Raw genomic sequence first — 22,348 nt, 5'->3', positions numbered from 1 at the left:
CACACACACACACACACACACACACACACACACACACGCGCACACACGCACACGCACACGCACACACACATCAATCACATATTCACGTGTCACTGTGAGTCACGCGACATTTTATGAATGTACTGTGAGTCCCTCCTCCTGCACCATTGCATCAGGGTGTAAGCTATCAGTTCATTGGCACACACACACACACACACACACACACACACACACACACACACACACACACACACACACACACACACACACACACACACACACACACACACACCCATACACACACTGGCATTTTTCTCGCCATGCGTTCTCGGGCGAGTTACCTGTGTGTCTGTGAATAGACATAATTGGTTTTGGTTTCCGTATCACTCTTCTCTTATTGGATCATACTTTGCGGGGAATTAGATCAATTTAGTTGATGCCCGCCTGCTTCTTCACAGAGAGAGTGTGCGTGTGTTTGGTGTGTGTGTGTGTGTGTGTGTGTGTGTGTGTGTGTGTGTGTGTGTGTGAGTGTGTGTGTGTGTGTGTGTGTGTGTGTGTGTGTGTGTGTGTGTGTGTGTGTGTGTGTGCGTGTGTGTGTGTGTGTGTGTGTGTGTGTGTGTGTGCCAATGACTGCTTTTGGTGTTAGCATTATGTTATGCTTTAGCTATTGAAAAATAGCAGATCTACAAGCTCGTAGCTTGTAGATCGTGGCGCGCTACGAGCTTGTAGGTCTGCTATTTTTTTTGTGAAGTTGTGAAAATGTGGCGCAAATTTTTAATATATATTTCAGAGCGAACATTTTTAACTGATATATTGGCTTCTAGGGGGAGGTCCCTGGAACTACATATTTTGAGATGGGGGTCCGTGGCCCAATAGAGATAATTCTGGGGGTCCTTGACATGAAAAAGGTTGAGCACCACTGACATAGAAACATAGGGTTTTTCAGAAGAATGTTTTATGATTTAGAAGCCTTTTTTTTTTTAAATTAGAGATGTCCCGATACTGTATCGGTATCGGGAAAAGTATCGGATCGGCCCTTATTTGTCATATCGAGTCATATCGGTATCAGTGAATATGCCATGTCTAACCACCGATCCGACACAGGGGTAAGGGGTTGACACTATGGCAGGTAAATAAAATGTTGAGGCATTTGGAGTTTGCTTTCGAGTTGCCCAAACTGCAAGTGCACATTTGAGTGAGGAGTCTGCTATAAACACAACACGAGATATATAGCTAGATAGCTATAAACACAACATGAGATATATAGCTAGATAGCTATAAACACAATGAGATCACGACACTGGTATCGGTATTCGGTATTCGGTATCGGTATCGGCTAACACAGAAATTGAGGTATCGGGATCGGATCGGAAGCGAAAAAAGTGTATCGGGACATTCCTACAAAAAAAAAATCAGAAAGAGAATAGCAGTTCATCATGATCTCCCCACTGTGCACAAAACTCCCTCTATAGAGCGTCGCAGTCCCGCCTCCTACCCTGGACCAGGAAATGAAACCCAATGCATTATTCTCATAGACATTTCTTAAAGTATTTATTTAAAGACGGTTACGCCGCGGACAAAGCCAACTCGAGTCGTGACAACTCATGACAACACAAACAATATTTTGGACCAAACAAATAATTACAAAGAAGAAAAACAACAAAAAAAGTGTTGTAACCTGCCGTTTTTTTCTTCTTTCTAATTATTTGTTTGGTCCAAAATATTGTTTGTGTTGTCATGAGTTGTCACGACTCGAGTTGGCTTTGTCCGCGGCGTAACCGTCTTTAAATAAATACTTTAAGAAATGTCTATGAGAATAATGCATTGGGTTTCATTTCCTGGTCCAGGGTAGGAGGCCGGACTGCGACGCTCTATTGCCCACTTTTACACTGAAATCCTTGAGGTTGTCCACCATTTTATAATAACAATGTTCTACTCCGTGCTTTTAAAAGTCCAGTCATTATGAGCACAGCAGGGTTCCACACAGCCCACCTCCTGAGCCCCGGGTTCCTTCGGGTCAGCCAAATTATGGCTAGTTTTGCGATTGCAGATATGACATTGATCAGTGTATGAACATGTTTCTTTTTTGCCGCCATGTATTTTTTGGCCCGAAAATGAAGCTGCATGAGAAGAGAAGATCTCCCCCAACCCCTTAAACCATTTTGGGGCGGGAACCCCTCTTGGTGTTTATAGCATTATGTCATACTTTAGCTATTGAAAAATAGCAGATCTACAAGCTCATAGCGCTATGAACTTGTAGGTCTGCTATTTTTGAAAAATCGTCAAAGTGTGGCGCAAATCTTTGAATATATATTCTTTCAGAGCGAACGTTTTTAACTCAAATATTTGCTTCTGGGGGACGTCCCTGGAACAACATATTTTCAGATGGGAGGGTCTGCGGCCAAATACAGATAATTCTATTTCTGGGGGTCCTTGACATGAAAAAGGTTGAGTAACACTGACATAGAAACAGAGGTTTTTCGAGAAAACTGTCAGGATTTTTTAGAAGACATTTGTAGAATCGTTCCCAGGTCTCTCAGTATATCAAACACACAACCTGGGACACTGGACAAATAAATGAAAAATGGTTTCTGTCTGGGAACAGAAGAGACAATTCCCTCCCTGTGATTAGGATCAATGAGTGCCTTGTATCTGTTGTATCTGGTCAGCTGACCGCTTGTCAACCAGTAGCTTGTATACAGGCACCGCCAACAGCCTTTTGGGGAGGAGCCTGGGCCCAAAGAACTCAGTCCACCTCTGACTGACAGAGAAGATCTCCCCCAACCTGGATGGGAACCCCTTTTGGTGTTTTAACTAAGCATTATGTTATACTTTAGCTATTGAAAAATAGCAGATCTACAAGCTCATAGCACGCCACCGAGTGGTGCGCTACGAGCTTGTAGTTCTGCTATTTTTGAAATATGAAATATGAGGCACAAATCAGAGAGAGAGAGAGAGAGAGAGAGAGAGAGAGAGAGAGAGAGAGAGAGAGAAGACAAGAGGGGAGGAGGGAGGGAGGGAATGTCAGCTGACCTTGAAAGAAGGACCCCGTTGATGGAAGGCTGATGGGAGCGCTGGTCACATGTGATTGGCTAGTGGAGAAGGCCCGGTCACGGGCTATTGGCCAGGCCAGGCTGTCCATCATGTGGCCCCTCTGTGTGCTCTCCTTGTGGAAATACTCCCATAACTCAGTCATACAGAAGGCTTGGATCAGCAACTTACAGTCTTATGCACGCACGCACGCACGCACGCACGCACGCACGCACGCACGCACGCACGCACGCACGCACGCACGCACAGTACACACGCACACACACACGCACATGCACTCTACCCCCTTGCACCCTCTCTCTTCATGCCTCTTTCTCAAGCAGTTATACGCACAAATCCATGAATGCACTAACTCACACACGTCGTGAACGGCCATGACGTGTCGTGCACACATGCGCACACATGCGCACGCACACACGCACGCACACGCACGCACGCACGCACGCACGCACGCACGCACGCACGCACGCACGCACTGCAGAATTAGACTCGTTGTGACGTGTTTGGTGCCTGTGGTGTGTGGGACGTGCGATGCTATACTGTGATAGTTCATGTAGGCCTATACTGTAAATACTGTAATATACTGTATATGTTTTTGTTATCTCTCCGTTTCTCTCTTCTCTTTCCATCTACATAGCCGTGTCATATTCTGAAGAAAAAAACTATATATAGTTTTAGTCTCTCTGCATTCCATTCCATGACACACAATCTTTGCCACAATGTCTCGCTATACATACATACAGTGCAGTGGTTCCCATAGTGAAGTCCGGGGACCCCCAGGGGTCCTTGAGGGAGTTGCAGCGGGTCCCCAGCTAAATGATTATTAGGAACCAAATGGACCCTTATGGGTCTGTAACTCAGAGTAACTTTTATTTTAGAATATAAATTGGGGTTCCCAGAGATAGAGATGCCATTAAATGGGGTGGGCCGTAGCCTAATTCAGGTCAAACCGCGGGGGTCCTTGAAATGAAAAGTCTTGAAAATCACTGCTAGAGCCGTCAAAATCTTCTCTTATGGGGCTTCCTTGGCGTATATTTTCAAATGGGGGTCCTTGACACGACAAAGTTTGGGAACCTATTAGGGGTGTGCTGAAATATCGATATGGCGATATATATCGATATGTCCTCCCGCGATAAATAATCGATATTGATTATTAAAATATCGATATCGGGAAAAAAAACGTTCTTTTTTTAGAAATTTGAAATGTTGTTCATAATGAAGTGATGAACAACATGTTTAGAAAAGGAGGAAATGACAGCTAAAATAAAGCAAATCCCACTCAGATTCCACAGCAACCAGAAGTACTGAATTACTGGATGGTGATTTGTCCAAAGTCTCCAAACAGCTTTGTGGGAATACAAAATGCTGCATTTTTTCAGTTCCAAGTATTTTGTAGTTGCAGATATCGTGATATATCGTTGATGAAATTTCATACAATATATCGATATATCGCAAATATCGCAATATATCGCAATATCGTGATATTATCGTTATCGAGGGCCTAATATCGCGATATATATCGTATCGTGAGGAACCCATATCGTCCCACCCCTAGAACCTATGCAGTACGATGCATCATACATACAGTTGGGTGCCACCGATATTGTCCCTTATCATTTGACCCATTTAGGCCTGACCTCAACATTTTTAAAAATCCTTATAAATCCTCCAGTTTTCTGAAATAAATATTTTCACGATTTTTCAAAAATAGCAGACCTACAAGCTCGTAGCGCGCCACTCGGTGGCGCGCTATGAGCTTGTAGATCTGCTATTTTTCAATAGCTAAATTATAACATAATGTTTAAAACACCAAAAGGGGTTCCCGCCCAAAATGGGTTAACTGTCCTTTTGCGCAGATCACGCAAACCACAGCAAAAAGAAAAGGACAATATCGATGGCCTCCAACTGTACATACTAATCATGCCAAAGTGCATAACATCCCGCTGACATCCACTTCTCTGAAACCGGATCCGTAAACAGTTCCATCACATTTGGAACCGTTTTCCGGTAACCGGTTTATCACAAATCATAAACAAAAATGTTTTTTGTCCCATGTCTGCTTCTTGTGTTTGCATTTTTTTTGTTAATCTCCCACTTCTTTGTGTAAAGGGTCAAGGGTCACCGTTTTCCCGAATATTTGCAGATGGGATTCTCATATTGTCAACAATATGATGTCAATACTACATGGGAGCCACACTGTTGAATGCATACGCTGGACAGCTTTTTATCAGCATTAAATATGTGCCATTTGTTATTGATTATCAAAGCATAAATCATGGAAACAAAGTTTTACACAAAGAAATATCAAATGAATATCTTTACGTGTGACAAGTACCTTGTTACAGTTTTTCACGATTGTCAACAGACGTTTCTCAAAACAATTCTGTTTGTCAAAACACCACACACAAAACTGAAAACGTCACACACAAATTGCTAAACCCTGACATACTTTTGCAAGATTACTCTTTGCAGTCAAATTTCAAAATGGAACTCGTGTTTTCATTTGGTACACACTTACACATTTGGTACCATATTTCTATTATACCACAGGTCGTTTCGAGGAAGCAATCTGATTGGTTGAAACGGCTTCTAGCCGTGGATCAAACCAGCACCATTCACCACCTAATCAAAACAAAGAATTCAGCTGCTCTGTTTTCCCAGAGCGCTAGCAAACTCGGTGGCTAGGCTAGCTAGTTTATTGGGACTTTTGTGGTCGTACTGACTACATCTGTCATTAAAAAAAAAAGCGATTTTCTTAGTTTTAAGGGTAACTTCAGTGATGCTTGCGGAACTCGACTTTGTCTCGTTCCTGACCGCATCCCTGTCGTGGCAATAATCACGTTAACCCACACCCTCTCGTGTAATATTGCTTAAATGACACACACATTATCAGAGTGACGGAGTGTAATGCAGATAAGGGAGTGTGAAGTAGTGCAAATTGTGTCGAGCCGTTAGGTACATGAAGTGAAGGTTGTGCAAATTGTGCCACATTTTCGATTTTTGTGCGTTAACAATCATGAAAAACTGTAAATGTCCGGCCTTGATTATGCCTGATACTGTAAGTACTGTATCAGTCAGAATTAACCCATTCAGGCCTGACGTCGAAATAAAAAAAAAGTTTGCTCTGAAAGAATATATACCTATTCAAAGATTTGTGCCGCATTTTTACGATTTTTCAAAAATAGCAGACCTACAAGTTCATAGCGCGCCACTCGGTGGCGCGCTATGAACTTGTAGGTCTGCTATTTTTCAATAGCTAAATTACAACATAATGTTTAAAACACCAAAAGGGGTTCCCGCCCAAAATGGGTTAATGGTTAATGTGGCTACACGCTAACGTGACATGGATGCGTTCCAGGTCTCAATGGATTAACTAATGTGAAGTGTATCTATGCTGCCAAGAAGCCTTCCTCATGGTCTTCACAGGACACCATGGTCAGCAGAAAGATCCCTGGAATTTACTGAGCTAATTTGGTAATCAGTTTTATCAGTACAACACACTGGTGTGCTTCAGCAGGCAGAGGCCTGGCCGTAGGCAGGCAGGCAGGCAGGCGGGGCAGAGGCCTGGCAGAAGGCAGGCGGGGCAGAGGCCTGGCAGCAGGCAGGCGGGGCAGAGGCCTGGCAGTAGGCAGGCGGGGCAGAGGCCTGGCAGTAGGCAGCAGGCAGGCGGGGCAGAGGCCTGGCAGTAGGCAGTAGGCAGGCAGGGCAGAGGCCTGGCAGTAGGCAGTAGGCAGGCGGGGCAGAGGCCTGGCAGTAGGCAGTAGGCAGGCGGGGCAGAGGCCTGGCAGTAGGCAGGCGGGGCAGAGGCCTGGCAGTAGGCAGTAGGCAGGCGGGGCAGAGGCCTGGCAGTAGGCAGGCGGGGCAGAGGCCTGGCAGTAGGCAGTAGGCAGGCGGGGCAGAGGCCTGGCAGTAGGCAGTAGGCAGGCGGGGCAGAGGCCTGGCAGTAGGCAGGCGGGGCAGAGGCCTGGCAGTAGGCAGGCGGGGCAGAGGCCTGGCAGTAGGCAGGCGGGGCAGAGGCCTGGCAGTAGGCAGGCGGGGCAGAGGCCTGGCAGTAGGCAGGCGGGGCAGAGGCCTGGCAGTAGGCAGTAGGCAGGCGGGGCAGAGGCCTGGCAGTAGGCAGGCGGGGCAGAGGCCTGGCAGTAGGCAGGCGGGGCAGAGGCCTGGCAGTAGGCAGGCGGGGCAGAGGCCTGGCAGTAGGCAGGCAGGCAGGCGGGGCAGAGGCCTGGCAGTAGGCAGGCGGGGCAGAGGCCTGGCAGTAGGCAGGCGGGGCAGAGGCCTGGCAGTAGGCAGGCGGGGCAGAGGCCTGGCAGTAGGCAGGCGGGGCAGAGGCCTGGCAGTAGGCAGGCAGGCAGGCGGGGCAGAGGCCTGGCAGTAGGCAGGCAGGCAGGCGGGGCAGAGGCCTGGCCGTAGGCAGGCAGGCAGGCGGGGCAGAGGCCTGGCAGTAGGCAGGCAGGCAGGCAGGCTGGGCAGAGGCCTGGCAGTAGGCAGGCAGGCAGGTGGGGCAGAGGCCTGGCAGTAGGCAGGCAGGCAGGCAGGCGGGGCAGAGGCCTGGCAGTAGGCAGGCAGTAGGCAGGCGGGGCAGAGGCCTGGCAGTAGGCAGGCGGGGCAGAGGCCTGGCAGTAGGCAGGCGGGGCAGAGGCCTGGCAGTAGGCAGGCAGTAGGCAGGCGGGGCAGAGGCCTGGCAGTAGGCAGGCGGGGCAGAGGCCTGGCAGTAGGCAGGCGGGGCAGAGGCCTGGCAGTAGGCAGGCGGGGCAGAGGCCTGGCAGTAGGCAGGCAGGCAGGCAGGCGGGGCAGAGGCCTGGCAGTAGGCAGGCAGGCAGGCAGGCAGGCAGGCAGGCAGGCGGGGCAGAGGCCTGGCAGTAGGCCTGCCACATACACACGTGTGAACTGAAAGGCGCAGTTCACTGCTCTGTGCCTAACAGTGTGACAGATTTTCAAACAGTCATTTCACACATTACCACACCACACATTACCAGTTCACAGCAGAGCAGAGTCAGCAGACGTCCATTAGATTGTTTTTTGTTAGATTGGAACTTGGAAGCAAGTAGATGTTCACGTCGGGTCCTCAGGATTAATCAAGGAAACCACAAACCAGCCTTATACCTGCTCTGTTGTCCAGTTGCTCTTGCTGTTCTCAAGGAGACAGGAGTTCAGGTTGTTTATTTTATAATCACAGTGGTCGGGCTTTGATACAGAGTGTAGTGTCACAGTGTGCATTCTTGTTGGCTGTTGTCGTCAATATGTAGGTCCTAATATACTTATACAAGGCTGTAAAGTCAAGAATTAGAAGTATGTTGTGTCGCGCTGGAAGGCATGTTGACATGTCTGGCTATTACAAGCGACTTGGGCTTGTTTTCATCATCATATCATCATCATCATCATCATCATCATCATCATCATCATACTATAATTAACCGAATGTCTGAATGAATGTGTGTCTGTGTGTCACTGTAACTGCCGTAGCTCCTCACTGCCTGCACCAATCGCTCCCACTTTTCACACAGGCATTGACCATAATAATATGGAGGTCTTAACAAAGCCCTTTTTCCAATTTAACAAATTATGAATTAATAATGAATTTATTAGTGAATTAAAAACACACCCAGGGTGCAGTACCCCCAGCGGCCACAAGGGGGGGGGGGGGGATATCTCACAAGGGCTAGTATAAGTAACTTGCAGGGGAGATGTGGTTGACTTGACCAATGGTTCATGTGAAGGACCCTCAGATTAATATGTTGTTAAAAGGATTGGTGTTGTTGAAACGTTTTCATAAATATTCAAGGCAATTTATGTGACTTGTTTTCGTGGACCGGCCTGGCCGCTTGTTTCTCAAAACCTGGCAACGCCAGGTTTTGCTTTTGCTGAAACTCAATGCAGTCAGAATGAAAGGCATATTCATGTTGTAAATTGAGTTTGATCAGAGCAATAGAAGAGTGGAGAGTCTTCTGTCCAGAGCATCATGTGCCTAGGGCAGAAGTGTTTTGTGTCAATAAAGGACAGTTTCAATGCCAGGGTGCTTACAGTAGCTGGAGGAAATCAATAGCCTACAGTATATTGGCAAATTAGTCATGCTAAATGATCTATCAATCAATTGTTTCTGCTGTTAAACTATGATTTAATTGGATGATGAGATGAGCTGATTGTGACAATAGGGTCAATATAATTGGAGGAAATAAATAAATGATTAAAAAGAAATCAGAAAAAACAGGTCTGATATGGTATGGATGCGTGGATTATAGGCCTATACATGGATGGTGGCAGTATAAGTGCATAATGGTGCTTATCCGACATCTCAGAAATATGGGAAGTGTTAACTTCTAACATTCACAAAAACATGAGTTTTTGTTACATTACAGACACCAATTTGTCATTTTGTAAACAAAAGGGCAGAGCCATGGGCTGTCCCTTTATAAGGAGGGGGAGGGACTAGGACAAGTGGGTGGTCTTAAAGGAGGAGGCGGAGGGACTGGATTAGGTGGGTGGTGCTAAGGTTAAACTCACGCATACCTAATGAACTGGTTGGTGTGTCCACATAAAACCCTAATTTTAACAAATACTGTACACTTTTTTGAAAAAATTATACCTCCTTATATAACAATAACACCTGATGATCATGTTTAAGGGTGGAAAAAAATCACGACACTCCATCTTTAAAGTAGTTGGTTGGGGGAAGGAGGAATGGGCGCTATGCAGCCAACACTTCCGCGTTCAGTTTGGGTCGCCGAAACGCTTCCGGTCGACAGCCACTCATTCACTGTGAACGTACGGTCGTGATTTTGTAGGAATAAAGTTCGGTTCTTTAAACCACACTATTGAATTTGATTATGTGATGGCGTAGTTTGTATTATTTGTGTTGCAAGGTTGACATGAGGTTGAAACGTCTTAAATCTACTTTTAAAAAAGGGAGTCCTTCCAGTTGTTACACTGCTGTGTTTAACAGCTGGAGAAGAAGTAGGCGGAGAGTAGGGTGACCAGATCCAAACTGTTCATTTGAGGGACAGAGGGCAGCAGAGAGTACACTGGGTTCCCCCCTCCTGCTCCCATCTGGGAACTCTCAGACAGACTTGATGCCGGCCACATAACGGCCTGGCCAATCAGCAGCAGCTAGAGGCGGGATCAAGGCAGCACTGTGTCAGAGTAATCTAGTAAGAGAGTGGTGACACGCTTTGATCTCGCCGCAAAGCGGGTGCCTATGGGCGATAGTTCCAAACATTGCTCCTATGGCTGGAACTATTCCATTGAGATAGAATGAGCACTTCCGCATTCCATGGTTACAATGAGAGTCAACGGGAGTGTCATTACTCTCTTATTGGATTACTCTGCACTGTGTATGCCTTGATCCCGCCTCTAGCTGCCGCTGATTGGCCAGGCCGTTTTGTGGCCGGGCATCAAGTCTCCCTGAGAGTTCCCAGATGGGAGCAGGAGGGGGGAACCCAGTGTACTCTCTGCTGCCCCATCTGGCGGAGTCAGGTTAGAAGTATTGCTTGTGTGGGACAAGTGGGACAGGACGGAAATAGCATCTAACTAGAAAAAGTGCCCCTCGGGGCACAGGTCTCCACCAGGGCAGGTCAGGTTGTGGCCTCCTGGTGGCGCTATAATAGGCCAATGTGAAAAGGGTGCCATTTCTTCATACACCTTTGATGGCAATTGGATGATTTGAGGCATTTTGTTCCAAAAATGTGTTTTGCAAAAATCAACCTGTTGGTGGCGCTATAACAGGCCAATGTGAAAAGGGTGGGATAAATTCCTCAGCCTAGTAAGAAAATGTGTGAAAGATTTCACGTAAATTGCATGCTGCGTTGGTGATTTGAGGCTTTTGTTCAAAACGGGGCAATCTTGCAAACTGTGAAAGCCAATTATAGCCAATTAGGATGGAATATGAAATATCGGACAGATCCGACTTGAGCACATGACCATAGAGATACTGTGTAACGATTTGTGAGTTTTTTGGACAGAATCTGGAGGAGTAATATCAAAAAATGTGTTTTACAAAAGTCGGCCTCCTGGTGGCGCTATAAAAGGCAGATGCGGAAAATGCAGGTCAAAGGTTTGTCCTTGGCCTCTAGGGAGTGTGCATGCAACGTTTCACGCAGATCGGTGCAGTTTTAGGTAAAAAATGTGAAAAGCTGCCTCATGGTGGCGCTCTAACAGGCCGTTCTCTCTAACAGGCCGGTTTCTCCCTAGCGTGGAGAAACCGCAGCTTCACAGAGAAAAAGTCCTTCAGTCCGACCGAGACGAGTGGACAGACACACTGGAGTGGCTGGACTGCAACAATGGAGGAGGAATCATCCCGTTGTTTACTCGAACTGCCGAGGTTTACCGTTAATGATGTGCACAGCACTCACCATACTCAGATGTGTACTGAAAGTCTGACACACCACAGAGTAAACTTGAGAAAGGAGTTCAACTTGGCTGAGTGCCGCAGTGGTATGTTGATGAACTGCCCTGTCGCTTTTGGAAGGTGGTTTTACTGCGTTTGGAAGCCATGTGAAATAATATTAAACTAGAAAAAGTGCCCTTCTGGGCACAGGTCTCCACCAGGAGGATAGGAGTGTGTGTGTGAGATGTTTGGCAAAATGTTTAGGAGCAATATAAATGTGTGTGTGTGTGTGTGTGTGTGTGTGTGTGTGTGTGTGTGTGTGTGTGTGTGTGTGTGTGTGTGTGTGTGTGTGTGTGTGTGTGTGTCAAACAAACCCGTCTTGATCACATGACTATGAAGAGCATGTGTACCGATTTGCGTGAAATTTGGATAAAATCTGAAGGAGTAATATTAGAAAATGTGTTTTACATATGTCGGCCTCCTGGTGGCACTATAAAGAGCAGATGTGAAAAATTCCAGGCAAAGGTTTTTCCTTGGCCTCTAGGGAGTTGGCATACAAAGTTATCCACAGATCCGTGCAGTTAGAGGTAAAAACACTTTTCGGCCAGTTATAGCGTCACCATGAGGCTGAGTTGAAAATGTTCATGTGGCATTTCCTCCTCGGCCTAGTGGGAATATGCGTGCACAATTTCACGGAAATCACACGATGTGTTCATGATTTGCAGCATTTTGTTTGAAACTGAGCACTCCTGCAAACTTTGGAAGCCAATCTTAGCCAATCAGGATGGAGTCTGAGAAATCTGAAAGACCCGTTTCGTTGAATGGCTCTAGAGAGACTGTTTACCAATTTACGTGATGTTTGGACAAAATCTGTAGGTGTACTGTCCAAAAACTTGTTTTGCACAAAGCGGCTTCCTGGTGGCGCTATGACAGGCCGTTCTGGACATTGTGGGGCAGAGGTTCATCGTTGGCATCCAGGGAGTGCGGACGGACGGACGGACGGACGGACGGACGCACGCACGCACGCACGCACGCACGCACGCACGCACGCACGCACGCACGCACGCACGCACGCACACACGGACGGACACACGGACGGACGGACAGAGTGCAAAACATACTCTCTCCCCATGCCTTCGGCCTGGTGGAGACAATATAGCTATGAAAAAGCGGTCTCTCCACCTACTTATTCTCCAGCTGCGGAAGAATGCTATATACTGTATATACTCGCACCAGTCCTTCTAGTGGTACCGGTACCACGGCAGAATAATCTAATATGTCAAATAGCCAAAGTGCCGAAATTTGGACTATATAGTTTCCAGCAACGTCTCGTCATAGAGAGCCCCCCCCCCCCCTCTCTCTGATCTCCGCCCCCTCGCCGTGTCGTGGGGCAAACGGAACCATAGCTGAACGGTGTGAATGACAATATTCACACGCTTTGCGTTTGTGAAATTACTCATTTGCCGACTAAAGATTGAACGGAAAACTAATGGTAAGACGAGGCTTGCGCTCAACAAACGTACAAGCTCATTTAAACGATTGAATACATTAATCAAGAACACTTTAACAAGATACAATACAATGTAGATCGGGTGCATGGTTTTTAACTGTTAAATCCGTTCATTGAAAATAGCTGATATGCAAGCTCATGACCAGCTAGACACCCAATTAAAATAGAACCCTCATAGATTATATAAATGCGTATTATATAAATGGTGTTAGCATTATGTTATGCTTTAGCTATTGAAAAATAGCAGATCTACAAGCTCATAGCGCGCCACCGAGTGGTGCTTGTACTGTAGGTCTGCTATTTTTGAAAAATCGAAGAACGACTGACATAGAAACATAGCTTTTTCAGAAAACTGTCAGGATTTAGAAGACATTTATAGAATCGTTCCCAGGTCAAAATGGGTTAATGAAATGACCAGTGCTTGGCTGTTATGCATCCAGTTCTGTGCACCGTCAGCCGTGCACATTATAGCTTGATACTTGACTTGATTGTTTGATAGTCCAGACAATAAAATCCTTCCTTCTAAAGTCCTTCTGTTATGGCACAAGTATGAACCGAGCAAATCTGCACCATTAAGGTATAGTGTAATAGCATGGACAAGTCACTGTTTACAAGCTCGTCATGTCACTCTAGCAAAGTGATTGATCTCTCCTAGGGTCCTACTTGCCCCACGACAAGGATGCGGGCTGGAAGCGACAAATGTTTACGCCCCGATATTTTGCTGGGCCCTATAGGACTCTTCAGGTTGTGAGTGACATCTCAAGTCACTCACAATGTCACATATAGAGCATGGGCTATAGTCATACTACCAATCTGTCTCACATTTCACACACACACACACACACACACACACACACACACACACACACACACACACACACACACACACACACACACACACACACACACACACACACACACACACACACACACACACACACACACACACACACACACACACAGCTTTCCATCTGCAATGTTTTGGAGAAAACGTTTGTGTTTTTTATTGGTCACACTAAAAGCCTTCAGTTTCTCTCTGCTTTTCAGGATTCAAAAACCTCCCTCAAGTGCTTTTACCTTTGTGTGTGTGTGTGTGTGTGTGTGTGTGTGTGTGTGTGTGTGTGTGTGTGTGTGTGTGTGTGTGTGTGTGCTGTGCGCATGCGTGTGAGTGAATGTATCTTTCCAAACCAGCACTTGAGGTTATGACCCTGATGCCATCTGAACCCTCTATACAGATATTTTATACCACACACACACACACACACACACACACACACACACACACACACACACACACACACACACACACACACACACACACACACACACACACACACACACACACACACACACACACACACACACACACACACACACACACACACACACACACACACACACACACACACACACACACACACACACACACACACACACACACACACACACACAGATTTGCCAGTAGTTAATTTCAATAATGCAGGCTTTGATTTTCTTACTCCCTTCCCTTCCCCTCCTCCATCCCCATTCTACTCTTTTCTCTCTCTCTCTCTCTCTCTCTCTCCTGCCTCCTTCTCACTCTTTCGTCCATTTATCTCTCCCGCCCACGCCTCCCCCCCTGTCCTTTTTTTTGGCCCGGCCTTCCCTGTCCTCTCTTCCCCCCTATCCAGCCTCTGCTCCTAAGCTGCGGCCCATGCAAGGTCAGTCTCTGATGGAGGGGGACAAGCTCTACGTGAAGTGCGAGGCGTCCGGGAACCCCGGGCCTTCCTTCCGCTGGTACAAGGACGGACAGGAGCTGCAGAAGGGCCGAGACCTCAAGATCAAGACCAACAAGTGAGTCAGACCTTCCAAGGTGAAGCTCAAAACATTATTCTTTTTGTTTTTGCTTGTTGAAAACGTGACGCATTGCGCCGTTATAGCCATGACTCGGAGCTTCAGCAGCACCAGACCGTCGAGGCTAGGAAGGGTACATTCAGCGTGCCCCCGGGCTGACGGGAACTCCTCAAATATGCCACGTGTGTTATGGATTAATATATTCATATATTGCTAAGTATAGAAATATCCAGTGTGTTGCCAAAGGGCACCGCGAGTTCCAAGCAACTCTCCTGCTCGCAGTGTTTTTTTTAATTTGTCTTAGTCTAGTCTTAGTCAACTAAATTGCAAAATCTCACTCTTAGGTGAGATTTTAGGCTTAGGTTTAGTCGACTAAATATCAAAATCTTAGTCGTTTAGTGTTGTAGTCTTAGAAAAGATTTAGTCTAAGGGCTCCATCTTTGTTCGAGCTTTCTAAATACACAATTTGGGGATTTAGCAGTGGGGAAGGGCCGGTGTTCCGCCACTAAAGTTGGTATTTTGTTTTACCGGTCTAAATCCCTAAAACACCTCCGTTACCCGTTATATTATGCATAGGTGTGGTTTGGGCGTTACAATAATTAAACCAATCACCATGCCACATGACATTGCCTTTAAGAGATCCCTTATCCGTTGCCTGCTTTTCTTTTCTTTTTTCACACCCCGCACAGAGCCAAGAACACTCGTCTTTTCATTGAGTCACAACTCGCTCAGATCTTGCTCGTTTAAAAAAATTCAAAGTACCATGTTGTTATGGCTGGCCCAAAACCTATTAACCAAAAACAACCAAACAAAAGAACAAGGGTGCTCTCCTGCGGCCGCCCCTGCAGCCTGTGGAGAAATGCAGCTCTGAAGTGCTGTGAGAGCAGGTCTCTTAAATAGTGTTTGGAGAGAAAATGGCCAGGTGTCTCCCCTTCCACTAATCATCTCTGGCTCCACCCTCCAATCCAGCACTGCATTAGAATGGTTAAAGGCACATTATACCACAGGTCGTTTCGAGGAAGCAATCTGATTGGTTGAAACAGCCTTCTAGCCGTGGGTTAAACCAGCACCATTCACCACCTAATCAAAACAAAGAATTCAGCTGCTCTGTTCTCCCAGAGCGCTAGCAAACTCGGTGGCTAGGCTAGCTAGTTTCTTGGGACATTTGTGGTCGTAGTGACTACATCTGTCATTAAAAAAAAAAAATCTTTCAGCGATTTTCTTAGTTTTAAGGGTAACTGTTGTATAATTGCAACATTACACGAGAGGGTGTGGGTTAACGTGATTATTGCCACTTCAGTGATGCTTGCGGAACTCGACTTCGTCTCGTTCCTCACCGCATCCCTGTCGTGGCAATAATCACGTTAACCCACACTAACCCATTAACTCTCGTGTAATATTGCTTAAGCCACACACAGAGAACCCCAGAGTAGACTGAAGGCCCAGTAGGGGGCCGTCACAATGTAAACTACGAAATTAGGGCTTTCATTTGGTATATAGATCGTGCGTGTAGGCCGTCTCTACGAAACGGTATCAAGCGAAAGTTCGGTAAATCGGATGAAACCCCATTTGCTGCTCTATGGGGTGATGAAACTGAACGAGCAAATGGAATCGTGCACGCCGCACAATGCCTGGCACAAGCCAAATAACTTCTTTGACTAGACCAGGGGTTCTCAACCCGTGGGTCGCGACCCCTCGGGGGGTCGCCAAATTATTTTAGGGGGTCCCCAAATTATTTAAAAAATAAATAAAAAATAAAGTTTTTAAAAAAATAATATTTTCACGATTTTTCAAAAATAGCAGACCTACAAGCTCGTAGCGCGCCACTCGGTGGCGCGCTATGAGCTTGTAGATCTGCTATTTTTCAATAGCTAAATTATAACATAATGCTTAAAACACCAAAAGGGGTTCCCGCCCAAAATGGTTTAAGGTGATTGTAGCAGTCATATTTATATTGGGGGTCGGGAGGGGGCGGGGCGGGGGTCCCGAGACATTGCCAAAGCATTTCCGGGGTCCCCGGCCAAAAACGTTGAGAACCCCTGGACTAGACAATTATATAAACACAATGGACACAAGGAAGTGGCAGGCACTCACCTCTGCTGATTATAGGACAATTACAAAGAGATGCGTAGGAGAATAAGGAGAGATGACGCAGCCAGCTGCACTACGCCGACATCTCCATGCAGGCCAGCTCTTTACCAAACTAATTTGGCATACGGTGCCACTATCGCCTTCCCAAATGTGTGTGACCAAAATAGCAATTTAGGGGAAAGCGTGCCAGCACGCCCATGACCACACCTCTATAGGCTCAAATACCGGTGTCGGCAAAATAGATAGCGGGTGACACTGGACCAAAATACCATTAAGGGACAGAGAAAGCTCCTATATTCGTAATGTTCGGGCAGCGGCTGACTTGCGGGCCGCGTCGCGGGTAAAGGCGGCGACAAGAATGGAGCCCTAAGTCTTTGTCTTTTGAATAAAACACCATTTAGTTTTTTGTCCTATTTAGTCTTCGTCTTAATCTAGTCTTAGTCGACTAAATATCAAAATCTTCTTTTAGTCTTTTAGTCTTAGTCAACCAAATTAACACTGCCTAACCTACCACAGAGGCACAGGACTAATGTACTTGTGTCATCATGGGTTTGAATCCTAACCATTGCGTCATCCACTACACTCACTTTCTGTCCCTTGCCAATGAAGTATTAAAAATCACACCCGTGTGAACTGAGTGGTGTAAGGTCTTATATAGCCTGATCAGCTGTGGTCTGACGTAATGTCTGACGTAATGAAATCACACCCAGGTGAACTGGGTGACCGTAGCAACCATGCTCATTTTTTGAGCACAGACAGACAGACAGACAGACTAACAAAGCCAGTTGTAGGAGTGGTTTACACCACTCAAAAAAAAGAATGGTAGCAAAGTATGGGCGCTTCGGTTACTGTCAAATCATTCCTTGTTGATTTGGGACTGGACAGTGTGCGCTCAGTCGCTTCCATTTGATCCATTTGGCCACATGATCTAATAAGCAATGATTCTGTTCATACTATTTTGAAGAGCAGCGCAGAAATGTAACATGGAATGCTGTATCTGCGTATATTCTGAAAGCCTCTCTCTCTCTCTCTCTCCTTTCTCTCATGAAGGAAAAACTCAAAGGTGCAGATCGGTCGTGTGCGTGTGGAAGACTCCGGCAACTACACGTGTGTGGCAGAGAATTCGCTAGGACAGGAGAATGGAACAAGCATAATCAACGTCCAGATCTGTGAGCGTCTGTCTGTCTGTCTGTCTGTCTGTCTGTCTGTCTGTCTGTCTGTCTGTCTGTCTGTCTGTCTGTCTGTCTGTCTGTCTGTCTGTCTGTCTGTCTGTCTGTCTGTCTGTCTGTCTCACCATCATCATCCATCATCCTTCGACTGCCGTCGCGATCTTAGATGCCACGATGTCTTTCCATCGGGTCCCGTCGGCCATCGCTGCTCCCAGTTCTTGGAATGTCAGTTCCTCTCTGGACAATTGGGGGAGCCGCCATAGCAAGATATCTGATATGACTTGATCCTTGGAGCGGTATAGCAGTGGCCAGCAAAGATTGCTCTACGACGTGCTACAGTATGCTTGTTGTTATTGTTGTTATAGTCAGTTCACCGTAGATCTATAGTCTGTAGTACATAGGCTACTCTGTGTGTGTGTGTGCGTGCGTGCGTGCGTGCGTGCGTGCGTGCGTGCGTGCGTGCGTGCGTGCGTGCGTGCGTGCGTGCGTGCGACAAAGTCACAAATTGACAAGTATAGGAACCAGTACATTTTCAACACAGTATTATGGTGTTCAATCTGTATCAGCTGTTCTGTGCGCATGCGCACAATGTAGGCGGCGGGCGCGTGCGTGCGTGCGTGTACGTGCACTGCATGCATGTGACGTTATTAAAATGCAGTGGTACCGAAAAACAAAAACAAAGCACCATTACACGACTGTCTGTACTGTTAATGCCAAGCCTTCTTCATCGTCCATGTCTCAGCACCACATACAGTTGGGTGCCACCGATATTGTCCCTTATCATTTGACCCATTTAGTCCTGACCTCAAAATTTAAAAAAATCCTTCTAAATCCTCCAGTTTTCTGAAATAAATATTTTCACGATTTTTCAAAAATAGCAGATCTACAAGCTCGTAGCGCGCCACTCGGTGGCGCGCTATGAGCTTGTAGATCTGCTATTTTTCAATAGCTAAATTATAACAATGTTTAAAACACCAAAAGGGGTTCCCGCCCAAAATGGGTTAACTGTCCTTTTGCGCAGATCACGCAAACCAAAAAAGAAAAGGACAATATCGATGGCCTCCAACTGTAGCAGCGCAGCAGGATCCTCGTGACATAAACCAGACATGGGCAGCTGGCTCCCACATGCGGCCCACATGCGGCCCCCACCTTCACTTTATGCGACCCGGAGGTTATTAGGATTACTGCTATATCGTCATATGATTTCAGCCGTTACAATTCCAAACATGCAAACATGACCCGCTTTACTTACTTCAGTCTATGGAGCTTAATTGGGCTACTAGTATTAAAATGTTATTGTCTTTTTTTTGATGTCCAATGTATTTGTATTTAGTTCATAAAGTAAACTAACTAAAGGCAACGAATTATTGCTTTTCAGGATTTCAGAAATAGCAAAAGATCATTCAGTATTTCAATTCAAATATATAGTTTTGAGCTTGTGGATCGGCTATTTTTTGCTACGACAGTCATATGCAATGTGGCCCCTCTGGAGTGAGTGTGGAAATATAGTGGCCCTCGCCCCCTCGCCATCGTCAAAGTTGCCCAGCCCTGACATAAACTGATGTATTTACATATTTACGTCACCGTTAACATGACATACTGTAAAGGCGCTATAAAGTCCCGATAAAAGTCATGTGGTTTGATTGATTGAAAATTTTATTAACAGTTTGCAGAATTACAGTACATTTCAAGCACAAACTCAATACAAAGACTGTTAACTGTGAGTGGACGACCCAATTAAGCATTACACTTGTTTACAACAGGGTCCACCATGTTCAATTCATCAAAACATTAAGAGACGTACAAATAGACACTTCTATATAGACAAAGAACAGTACAGGAATTCATCATAATGGAGGTAAAAAGGGAAAAGAAACATATACAGTGAGGGGAAAAGGGGGGGGGGGCGGTGGGGGTGGGGGTGCCGTGGGGAGGAGAACGATATTTACGGGGGGTGACCTGTGAAGCCCCCCCCCCCCCCCTCCCAAAAAAACCACGTTTGTGAACCCCTGATCCATCGTACCTATTTATAGATTTTTTACAACCGCACACGACAACTGACTCACTTTTCCCCATTCCTGCCAAGCTCATTTTCTTTCCATCCGTCCCATCTGTCCCTCTCTCTCTCTCTCTCTCTCTCTCTCTCTCTCTGTCTTCCAGTGACCACCACCACCACCACCACAGTGTCGCCAGCTGTGAGTCATACGCGGCGCTGCAATGACTCGGAGAAGGCCTACTGCGTCAACGGAGGAGACTGTTACTTCATACATGGCATCAACCAGCCGTCCTGCAAGTAAGTCAGCGCTCTCTTTCACTCTCTGGGGCCGTCTTTGCTGGCTTTCCTCCCCGCTTCCCACCTTCTTTCGCTCCGCTGTTTATATCAGATTCTAAAAATGTCTTCTACATCCTGACATGTTTCTATGTCAGTCGTTCTTCGATTTTTCAAAAATAGCAGACCTACAAGCTCGTAGCGCGCCACTCGGTGGCGCGCTACGAGCTTGTAGGTCTGCTATTTTTCAATAGCTAAAGCATAACATAACGCTAACACCAAAAGGGGTTCCCGCCCAAAATGGGTTAGGCCTGACGTCGAAATAAACAAAAAGTCTTCTGAAAGAATATTACATTCAAATATTTGTGACCAATTCAGCGCTACAGTGTACATGTATATACATGTATGTATATACATTTCGGCCGTTTGAAAATAGCAGGGCTGTCAACATTTTAGGACTATAGGTCGCGCAAAGGGACTATAGGTCACGTAAAGGTCCTCATAGCCAACAGCATAGGTCCTCATACGGCAGGTTTCACCTGGCAAAAAGGGACTATAGGTCACGTAAAGGTCCTCATAGCCAACAGCATAGGTCCTCATACGCCAGGTTTCACCTGGCAAAAAGGTGAGTACCGGTGGTTTTTCCACCACATCTGTCTCTGTGCCTTCTGTCTTTCTCTCGATCTGACTTCCAACTACACGCACACACACGCACCACATGTATTTATATCACACTCACGCACGCATGCATGCACGCACGCACACACACACACACAGGCGTGCACGCATACACCACATATCTTTATATCGCTCGCACGCACGCACGCACGCACGCGCTCGCACATGCACATGCACACGCACGCATGCACGCACGCACGCACACACGCACGCACGCACGCACGCACGCACGCACGCACGCACGCACGCACGCACGCACGCACGCACGCACACACACACACACACGCCTCCTCCAAGAGCCTCACTGTTACAGTTGATGTCTGTTCCGTTACATGCCTTTTGGTGAGCGGTGAAATGCTTTGCAACGACACTTCTCCTTTTGGTGAACGGTGAAATGCTTTGCAACGACACTTCTCCCTTTTGGTGAGCGGTGAAATGCTTTGCAACGACACTTCTCCCTTTTGGTGAACGGTGAAATGCTTTGCAACGACACTTCTCCTTTTGGTGAACGGTGAAATGCTTTGCAACGACACTTCTCCCTTTTGGTGAACGGTGAAATGCTTTGCAACGACACTTCTCCCTTTTGGTGAGCGGTGAAATGCTTTGCAACGACACTTCTCCCTTTTGGTGAACGGTGAAATGCTTTGCAACGACACTTCTCCTTTTGGTGAACGGTGAAATGCTTTGCAACGACACTTCTTCCCAGAGGGAAATCCAGAGAGTTGAGAGCATGACATTGCATCGGCGGGTAGAATAATTGAGTCATAAATATGCATACTTTTTAGGATGTGACGTGCACAATGTGTGAGGGTTGATATTTCCACCGACTGGCCCAGGTATATGAAATGGCTGCTGCACGGATTGTCGATATGCTGTACTGCTAAAACAAAAAAAAATCACACCTGTGTGAACTGAGTGGTGCAACTCCCCTCTCCCCCTGCCCCTCTCTCTCTCTCTCTCTCTCTCTCTCTCTCTGTAATTAGCAGGCAACAGTGCAACACTATCTCTCTCTCTCTGTTTCTGGCACAACAGTGCCACTTTTGCCTCTACTGGTACTCTAAACATAGTCACATAGGTTAGGACGGACATTGCTGTTCCTTGGAGTGGTTGCACCACTCAAAAACAGTGGTTTTTCACACTATATGGGTCGTGGATTTTGCTCTGATCATTAGGTCAAGACCAGCCTGGTTCATCGTGGTAGACATTTATGTCGAAATTAATCTTTTGCCACAGACTTACAAAATGAGTGGCCAATAATTGCGACGCGATAACCAGTGTGGTTGCCGCGACGGGAGTCCCGGTTTAACCCATTTTGGGCGGGAACCCCTTTTGGTGTTAGCATTATGTTATGCTTTAGCTATTGAAAAATAGCAGATCTACAAGCTCATAGCGCGCCACCGAGTGGCGCGCTACGAGCTTGTAGGTCTGCTATTTTTGAAAAATCGAAG

The 22,348-nt window shown here is 46.5% G+C and overlaps 1 protein-coding gene across 1 annotated transcript in view; it reads left to right on the top strand.

Annotated features, from left to right (window-relative positions):
* Positions 1-22,348, top strand: part of nrg2b (neuregulin 2b) — a gene marked incomplete at both ends in the record, with an annotated part of 81,233 nt that overhangs the window by 25,081 nt on the left and 33,804 nt on the right. Inside the window, 3 exons of the mRNA XM_079497610.1 lie at positions 14,531-14,693; positions 17,835-17,953; positions 20,114-20,246. Coding sequence (XP_079353736.1) covers positions 14,531-14,693; positions 17,835-17,953; positions 20,114-20,246 — 415 coding nt within the window. The remainder of the gene's footprint in view (positions 1-14,530; positions 14,694-17,834; positions 17,954-20,113; positions 20,247-22,348) is intronic.

This window comes from Electrona antarctica (genome assembly GCF_951216825.1).
Source record: "Electrona antarctica genome assembly, chromosome: 1".
NCBI lineage: Eukaryota > Metazoa > Chordata > Actinopteri > Myctophiformes > Myctophidae > Electrona > Electrona antarctica.
This window is presented reverse-complemented; position numbering and strand designations above follow the sequence as displayed.